The sequence below is a fragment of the Pieris rapae genome, chromosome 1 (assembly GCF_905147795.1).
Source record: "Pieris rapae chromosome 1, ilPieRapa1.1, whole genome shotgun sequence".
NCBI lineage: Eukaryota > Metazoa > Arthropoda > Insecta > Lepidoptera > Pieridae > Pieris > Pieris rapae.
In genome coordinates this window covers 4,636,215-4,646,214 of record NC_059509.1, presented here as the reverse complement: position 1 = coordinate 4,646,214, position 10,000 = coordinate 4,636,215, and the positions used below count along the sequence as shown (strand labels likewise).

General features: G+C 30.4%; 2 protein-coding genes across 2 annotated transcripts; one reads left to right on the top strand and one right to left on the bottom strand.

Annotated features, from left to right (window-relative positions):
• The first annotated feature begins 310 nt into the window (after window positions 1–310).
• On the top strand, window positions 311–1,957 carry LOC110994891 (ankyrin repeat domain-containing protein 49). Its single transcript, XM_022261805.2, has 3 exons — window positions 311–701; window positions 1,082–1,387; window positions 1,572–1,957. Exons 1-3 carry the CDS (start codon window positions 542–544, stop codon window positions 1,826–1,828), a joined length of 723 nt encoding a protein of 240 aa, XP_022117497.2. The 5' UTR covers window positions 311–541; the 3' UTR covers window positions 1,829–1,957.
• A 231-nt stretch (window positions 1,958–2,188) lies between these two features.
• On the bottom strand, window positions 2,189–8,585 carry LOC110994888. The gene is made up of 2 exons (XM_045628987.1): window positions 7,272–8,585; window positions 2,189–6,947 (listed from the first exon to the last, which is right to left on the bottom strand). The coding sequence occupies exons 1-2, from the start codon at window positions 8,016–8,018 to the stop codon at window positions 2,292–2,294; spliced, it is 5,403 nt and encodes a 1,800-aa protein (XP_045484943.1). The 5' UTR covers window positions 8,019–8,585; the 3' UTR covers window positions 2,189–2,291.
• Between the last annotated feature and the right edge of the window lie 1,415 nt (window positions 8,586–10,000).

The following is a 10,000-nucleotide window of genomic DNA, read 5'->3' as shown; positions in this document are numbered from 1 at the left end:
CATAGCATATAGTTATATTAAATATTGTCTATTATAATATTATATAATACTCGAAAATTAAATAATAAATAGAGTTTCGAGACAAGCGTGAACCAGTGGTTCAGAACCACTCATGAGAATCAAATTTCTGTGAATGAATGAAATGAAATGTACGTCGTATAACGATTTATCACAAAAATACAATTTGTTAATAGTATTATGCACCTCATTAATATCTGTTAAACTCTAAAATCACCTGTATACAAACCTTGTCTTTTTTAACAATTAAATCTATAGAAACTCCTCACATTCAAACGAAAAGAAAGTAGAAATTATTTTTGTCCCGATCTTAAAATGCGGGATTAAAATAAGTTCAAGCTGGGTCACATGACCAGTGTCCATATTGTGGACAAGGTGGGCGAGCGGGTTACGCCAGTCGCAAAGTAGCCTTTGTCTAGATCCTACGATTAGCCGGGTGTTTATTTATATTATGTGATAGGTATAATTATACGGCCTATCAAAATTTATCTATGTTAAAAAGGATAGAACAAGGGTAGCAAAGATGTCGTCGGATTCTGAAGAAGAAGCACTTACAACTCGTGACTATCAGGAAATAGCAGAAGAAATTGAAAAGTATAAAAGAGATCCAGAAACCTCAGAAATGTTTGTGTCGGGCTGGGATGATGCTGACGTTGGTGTTGACATTGTGAAAAATCCAAAGGGTAAACATGTTAAAAACTATCCCTAAATATAATGAAACCAAGAACTGATTTAGGCTAAACTGACAAAATGGTTTTATTTTTACAGGAATTTTAATATGAAATATAACTTATACATTTTCCTGGAAACAAATGAACCAATATAGAATTACTTATATATGAACTGTATATATATAAATATGTCCAATAAACATTTTGCAACTAGCTAGCCTTTATCGCTTAGTGGTCAACGTCTGGAACAGACAGAATTAGCAGACCCTATTTAATTTATAAACATTGTGATAGCTGCCACTATCCCAAGATGTTCTATCTTTCATTTTTATTCACTTATGTTATTTTGAAGAATTGTTACTGATCTGCAAAATACTCTTTATAATTTTTAGACAATCCAATAGATCATATTTTATGGGCTGCTGAAAACGGTGAACTGGAGACTATAAAGGATATTCTAAGTAATCACCCAGGTCTAGTCCATGCCAAGGATTCAGATGGATACTCTCCTCTTCATAGAGCATCATATAGCAACCATATTCATGTAATATCATACTTGCTTAGTGTTGGAGCCAATGTTCATGCAAAAACAGAGCTTGGTTGGACACCATTACATTCAGCATGTAAATGGAATAATTATGCTGCTGCTGCTCGATTACTTGCGGCAGGAGCAAACCCAGCTGCTTTGTCAAATGGAGGTATTAAGTACATTTAAATTCTACCAATACAAAAACAATTCAAATAACATTCTTTATACTTCACAATAATAAAATGATATTTTCTTACAACCAAGAGTTATAATTAACCAAATAAGACAATTAAGACAAAAAATATTAAATAAGATTAAATTAGATTTAAATAATATATTTTTTTCATTTTCAGAACTAACACCACTACATTTGTTATCTTCTATTGGTCAGTCCAAATCTACTTTGTTGATTTTATTTTTAAGAGAAGACATTGTAGAAATTGCTCAAAAGCCAAATAATTCAAATGAAACTCCTAGAATGCTAGCTTCTGGTCATGGAATCTATGCACCTCTGTTTGAAATGGTTCTCCCAGCAGCATCACACATTCGATCTTTAGGGTTCACATGCAATCCTTATATACGAAAATCTATATACGAACTATCAAGTTAAATGTAACAACATTGGAAATTATGTATGAAGCTAAGAATAAGCATAAAATAGTTTAATATGCTTATTGTTACACAATTCCCAAACTACTTTATATAATAATTAAAAACATATTAAAAATACAAACTTTAATTTCTTTTCAATACATATACTTTATATTTAAGTTACAAAAATTTACTGTAATGATCCCTTAAGTAGAAGTGAATTTGGTTTCTGCAGTTACATTTACTAAAATACAATACAAATTTAAATATTTTATCATTTTCTAAATATTGTTTGCTTTTCACATATTTTTGTTATATATAGAAGTACTAAGAAATAAAATGCTTTAACTTCTAGTAAAAACAAAATATTTTACTTTGTTATATAAAACTAATACATACTACATGCACATATAATTTTAAATATTTAAGGTTGTAATTAATATTTGTAGTAGTTACAAAAATATAATTAAATTAAGGAAGAATTATCTTTTTAACTTTATGGTCATACTTTCTATGACACACATAGCACTAGATACTAGATAAGATTCAGCATGCAAATTTTTTAAACCTATAATTAAATTTCTCTTATCAAATCTTGATATTTCTGTTAAATTATCTCTAGTTTCAGATGCCATGTAAGGTAAAATTAAACAGCCTAAAGCAGGGCATTTACACCTGATACAATTTTTCCATATTTCAAGTAAATCTTCATCTTTTATTACAGGGCACAATGGTAGTAAGTTAATAGCTTTGAGGCATTTTGTCTTTTGCTTCTCTGTTATTGGGTAGTCAGCTTTTTGAAATGGAGACAAAATAACTGCACGCCATGCCAAACATATAGTACTGTCTAAAGGGTGTGACATTTTCAATAACAATGGAATCAGTTCCTCATGTAATGAAATCTTCAATAGTAGCGGTACAAGATCACGAATACTTTTTAAGTCTCCATATCTGTATGCTAGTTCAGCTGATACCTTTAATGCTTCAATACTAGTTCCGGATGCTTGAATCAACTGACTTATAGCATTTATTTTATCTTGTTTAAAAGAACCAACAAGCCAAGGCATATCAATTCTTTCAAAGTGGACCGTATACAAAAGCTCAAGTAAAGTTGGCCAGAGGTTTTGATGGTCTTTATTTGCAACTTTTACTGCGGTCTCTTGATCTACAACACTCATTAAACATTGTAGAGCTCTAAGTTTTTTTATTTTATTATGATCGTTTTCATCATCTACCGCGATGCGAGATAAGTAAATGGCCCCCATCTTGGGACATGTAACTTTTAATATATATTTAGCTGTAATAAGTTCGATGTTATTAAGACTCGGATTTTGTTTGTCTTTGTTCTTGTCAAGAAGATTTTCCAAAATTTGAATTCGGATTGAATTAATGTTAATGCCGTTTTTATCTGCTATTTCATTTGCTGCTCTGTTGATATTATGACGGCCTATTTTTTTAACGAAGTTGGGATGAAGATATAAAGCGTGGATTAGTTGTGAGGGTTCAGACGTCAGCCTTATAAATTCTTCACAAGCCCAGTCTATTTTATGTAAAACATGTCGGGTAGATAAAGTAGAATGTAGGCGTTCCATTTGACGGACTGCGCGATTACCAGGTTGTACAGCGGCCCAGCGCTGCGAAAACTGATAACAAAGTTGAGCGGCTGCTACTTGGTCGGCTCCTCTGGCACAACCTTGCAAGACATAAAATAGACATGCTCCAGCCCATTCCATATTTGCTATGTGCCTTACACAACGATGTGCCGCACGAAGTAATGGTTCTTCGCATGACGTCAATTTCCAAACCTCATCTTTTGTATCAGTTTCTGTTGTATTTTTAGGTCTTCTATTGGTCATAGTTTGTTTGACTGCATTACTACAAATCATATCTTTAGCCGTCTGTATGATGCGATCAAGTGATAAATTGCCTACTATTGGAAGCCATCGTTCATATGTCTCTAATGTTATTTCCGATTTTAAATTCGACCACATATCGCCTCGTACAAATAAGTGAAAAGGTAGTCTATAATGTCCAATTTCTGGGAAGAGTCCTTTTACTGAAAAAACTTCAAATTCATACTGCTTTGGTGCGCCCTTTCTTTGATATTGTTTAAGAAAGATTAAAATAAAGTATTCGTTTAAATATTTACTGTCTGAAAAAGATGAAACCAAAAGATAGTAAATACACAGTAAAACTTCGTAATAATATGGATTTATAGATATTACACAACCATGAATAACTACTTCACCATTTTTCCAAAAATCTTTGAGAACATCCTTTAAAAAATCTTTATTTTCAATATTCTGCCAAATCGTTAGGCATTTCGAAATCAAATGATCTTCGTCGTTTTCTAAATTAATGTCTCGACATCCTATGTCATTTACAGAAGTTTTATACTGTAAATTCCAATTAATCAAGAAGGAAATTAATAACAATGATAATCCATCGTTAATACAAACATTTAAAGTATGACATAGTTCGGCCAGACGTTCGAAGGAAATATCGTGTTGTTGCCGCAAAATGTAAAATAATAACATTTTGACATCCCATGTCTCTTCTCTATAATCGGGAAGGGCAATATCACCAAGATAAATGTTGAACTTGGACTGTAATATATACTGCGGTGGGTATGTCAATGCACTTGGTATTACAGTTTCTAGTCCAAACGTAAGTCGAATTGCTGGAGATGATAAATAGTACATTATTGATGGAGAATACTTTTCAGATCGACCTTGCAATAATTCTAAAATGTGCATTTTGTCAGCAACAAAATTAGGACTTTTATAAATAACAAGTAAAAGTGCAGTCAATATAACTTGATCTAGCTCCTGAGATGCAAGTACTTTATTTAATAATTTTTGAGCAACATTTTCGGTAATTCTTAATAAATTTTCATTAAAATGTCTTACAGATATCAACGATTCAATGAATGAATGTGCTATTATACGTAATGGAATTAAATCATTTCCATCGTAGATCTCATTGGCTTCTTCACGATTAACGTAAAAGTCTACCAAGTTATTTAATGCCGCATTCGAAGACATAGGTAGGAATATATAACTAAATTTCCATGTAACCGATAGGTTTTTAATAATTGTACTTGTATTGATAATCGCATTTAACATCGATAATATTTTACATAATATATGAATGTACTCTTCAGGACAATCCCAAATTAAATCTGACAAAACACTTTGAGACAACAATAACAGGTCAATATTTTCTCCGTCCTTAAATTGATTCAAAATTTCTCTGTCATTACTTTTATTTCTTCCAATGCAAAGCAACTGTTTAACAACGATTCTAACTCTTTCGTTAGCAGAAGTTTTGTGCAAGAAAGCTTCTAACTTTGAATGTTGTGAATTTAAGAAATCTAATTTTGTAAAACGTTCAAAACACCGACTTCGGCCAGAGGCATCAGTTTTCTTAAGAAATTCTAATTTCATTTCATAAAAGTCTTTGTCACATAAATCATTTAATTCTGATCGAATATCGTATGTATTTTTCAAGTGATACATTTTTTCAAAGGCATTTATTTGTAATACATCTTGACAGTGTGACCCCTTAATAAAATCTAAATAGTTTCTTTCTAATAATTTGTTGGATGGACCGGAAATTATATGTTCATATTTAATAACTACACTTTTAATTAAAACTTTTTGGTCATGTTTTGTTAACGATTTAAAGAAATCTAAAGCAGCTTTAGTTTCACATTCTTTAAGACATCTATTTATATACAAAACGTTTGCATAATGCCGTGTAAATGGCGATACGTAGTTAGTTACCGTTTGTAAATCATTTAAATCAATAGTAGAGGCACTAACTATTTTATGAATTAAAGTATTGCAGTCAAAAGAATGCAGAGGTAAGTTGTACTTTTTGAGAATCACCTTAAATTTAGCATCCTGAAATTCTTCATATATTGCTTGAGCTAGAATTCTATCTGATTCAGTAAGAGAAAATTCAGAAAAAGCTAGAGAAGCAACAGATTTAGCAATTTCTTCAATTTTGGGATCCCAAGGTACATCCAAAAATTTTAAAACTTGTAAAAAGCATTCTAATCTATTTGAAAGTGAATTAATTGAATTAAGTAATATTTCCAGCCTGTGTCCATCTACACTGCCTCCACTGCTTGCAGCTTGCATCTCAATGAAAGAGCATATTGTTAAATCTAAGTCAAATTGATATCTATTTGCATATGCTGTTAAATTGTCTTTTAGTAGGTGCTCTAAGTCTTCAGTATAACATCGTCTTAACATAATCAGGGCTACTTCCATTGGACTTTGAGAAGTTATTTCAGTAATTAACATATTAATTTTGTATTTTTCTTTCAATTCAATAATATATTTTATGTGATCTTTTAGAATATCAAGATCATCAATTGAAATAGGTCTTATTGTAATAGTTTTTTGAGATGATTCAAAAACTTCTAAAATGGCTTCTAAATATTTTAAACCAATTTTAGGCCAAAATGTTGATTGTTCTAAACTAAATATCCTTTCAGATGTCCACTTAGCAATAAGATCTACATTAAAAGGATTTTCATCTAATAAGGTAGGTATAAAATTACGTAGCCATATTACTAGTGCTCCTAATTTTATGTTTACAGGGATAGCATTTAAGATTTTCATGATGTCATCATCAGTAGTAGTATTACTTAATTTTGAATATTTCAACCAACAAATAGAAGCTAAATCAAAATCTGACTTTGAAACAAACAATGCACATAACTCTATTATATTCATTTGAAATAAATCCATATCAATGTAATGTGTTATGCGTCTAAAATAAATGTACTCCAGTAAATCTAACTTTATCATTAAGTTGTGGAATGCATTAATCACTGTGATATCCTCCATTAAGAAAATCTTTTTTTGAATAGAACATAAAATTGATTTATATAAAATGTTATGTTTACATAACTTAGCAGCCATTTCAATTAAAAATAAAGAATCCTGAATATTGTTGAATAAGTTTTGAACCTGGACTGAAACATTCTTGGTATCTGCAGCAATTACCTCCTGTATTAAAGACTTCAGTTGTGCCTTCAAAGTTTCTTGTGATATTTGCAAAGGTGTCGAACATATCTTCAATTGCGGATTCTCATTACACTTCAAAGTTGTGGAAAATAGTTGGACCTAAAAAGTTTGTAACAAGCATATTAAAAAAATGGGTATAATAATTAATTAATTAATTAATTCATAGTTATTAGCATTAAACAATAACATACAACCACACTCATTGTTATACTAATACCATACATAACGATTTCAATAGATTGAAATTATTAAAAACCTTTTCAATGCTTACCCAATTCAGTTGTAATTAATTGGGAATGAAATATCATAGGTAAGTTACACCATTCATTACATCATTTGCTAATATACTGTTATTACACTCTTACTGTTAGTTAAATATTTTGCTCCAGGAAAGTTAGGTAAACAAAAATAAAATTTACTTACTTCTGTATCCCAAGTTAGATAATAAAAAATATTATCATATGAACCCAAAGGGATATAATGGGATTCAACTTTCTCAAAATTTACTAGTTTATCAAAATGTGTCAAATCTATCATCCACATTTCTTGTTTAGTGGAAAATACAGCGGCATCATCCCATGAAACAATAAATTCTAATTCTTTGTTTGTTGTCAATTTTTCAACAATTCCAGTCACAGGACATTTTAATAATAAATTCATATTTTGAACAGATATATGCAAGCCATTCTTATACATTTTCTGGAGAGGTTTAAATTTATAAGGAGGGGAAACTTTCTGAAGCGAAACTGTTATTTCCTCTGCATTGTCATCAAATTTTGCAGACAACTCCTCTTTAGTACAAGGATTTAATAGCCTCTCGCCACTTGCGCTTATAAGTATTAACTTACTTTCATCACTCTCAAATCCACAAATTTTATAGTTAGCAAAATTATTGACAGTTAATTTCAACATGGAGTTCTTATTTAAGTTTATAACAAATACTTCCAATGACTTAAGTGTCACCCAAAGAAAATAGTCATCAAATGTGTGTTGGACTATTTCATGACAAAATGTAAAAGTCTTGTTTGAAGTTAATAGTTCTTCGATTTGCAGATCAATGACTATTATTGTTTTAGCATTTTCAATTATTACGACTTTAGGATATAGAAAGTGACCCTGTAACTGATTAATGTCTTTTGATAGTTGAATTTTCTTCTGAAGAACTTTCATTATTCTTAATTACTCGTAAACTTTCGTGATCTTCTTGTACACTAAAATCTAATTCTCATTAAACCTTATTGCAACTGTAATGCAATATATTATTTTAGATAAACACACACGTGAATGTAAATTATTATTATTTTTTACCTTTATTCAGATACAGTTAAAACTAAATTAAAGGGAACGCAAACATTTAACCTTGTGATTACAGTTAGACGTTAAAACAAAATTTTAAATTTGAATTTGACAACACTGTCAGATTTTTTGTTAAGATATGAATGAAAATTGTCAGACAAGAATACCTGTGATAGTACGCTCTATGTTTAACCAATAGATGTCACTGTGTTACTTTCTGATAACTCATCAATATTAATTTATGGACAATAATTGCTAATCGAACATAAGTAGAAATAATAAATCTTTTACTATATAAACAAGTTTTCAACGAGTAGTTTGTCTAAGTCTTGCGTAAAAAGATGAGTTTATGGTCATTGAACTAGTGGACACTATAGAGAAAGAGATGCATATGTACAAAAATAAGGAGACGGTGTGGATCGTTATAGGAAGACCGAAAAAAATAAAAATTGTGTGATACTGCAGCTTTCTTTTTTCGTTGACTGCCCCTTTTACTTTGACAGCCAAGTACAAAAAATCAAGTAATATTAATAATTGAAGTCAAGTTTGTTTCACAGGAAAAACTTATATCTAATTGCGCTAGTTAAGTATATAAAAAAAAGTTAGTCGTAGTTATCTGACGCTGAACTAGGTTTGAACCTGTATTTCAGCATACAGCGCCCCACCCCTTAAATATACATATCAGACAAAAACTCTAGCATTAATAAGTACATAACTCATTGAAAAAACTAATATCTTATAATGTACAAAATATTTAACAAGTAGTTATATTATGTTGTGGAGTGTTCAAGTGTTCTCCCTATGAGTAAGGTGAGAGGGTGTAGGTATGTGTGTGTGGGAGTGTGTGTTAAATACTATATTACCAAAATAATACTAATATTATTATTATTATTTCAATTTTTATATATTAATCATGTCGAATAGTTATTTCTACAAGTAGCTCTTTCTATTTATTTTTAACCAAATTTATAATAATAAATATAGTTACTACTTCGTTTTTACACAAGACTCTATTATAACTATATATATATATAATATTTTATTAACTTTATTGGGTATAGGGGCCTAGGAAGGAGAAAAATCTTTATGCAAAAGTAGTTGAGCAATGATGAGAATGTTTAAATACAACATCGTTTCTTCTTCTATTTAAGAGTATTGGGTTAAAAGTTACAGTACTATGTTGCTTATTTATGTATTATGCTAAGGAGTTAATAGTTGTCGAACAGAGAGCACTTCGCAACATTTATATAGCTCATCTGTTGAAAAGTATACAGGCCGAAACGTGCATACTTTAAGTATGGTCCTTTGTGCTATTTCAATACTCTTGATTTTAGGTTTTGTACACCTCCCCAAAATGAGATAGGTACAATATGGTACAATGGATTGGCATACTGCTAAGTATATCTGCTTTAGAGTTTTAGGCTCGATGATATGCCTTATAGTTTAAAAAAAGTATATCAATTTGCGCATTCTACTACAGAGTGAATCAATGTTGTTTAAAGCTTAGATTATTGACTAAAATTACTCCTAAATATTTTATGGTATTATATGAACACGTTGCACGTGGCTTACAAGAGCAGTTACAGTTGTCGACGCATTTGTGTGAAACTATTTCGTAGACTGATTCCCAAATTACATCAGGGATACCATAGGCTTTATTATATTTATTTTATTTTTATTTTTAGATACTTAGTAAGATGAAAGATAGTCACGGCTGCCACTTCCATTGTCAACATAAAGAACGAAATACAATTTTATCAAGATAATATACCCACAATTTTATAAATTGATAAAGATCCACATCAACAAAATAAACATATTTGCCTATGTTTTCAATCCCTTTCGACTATTTTACT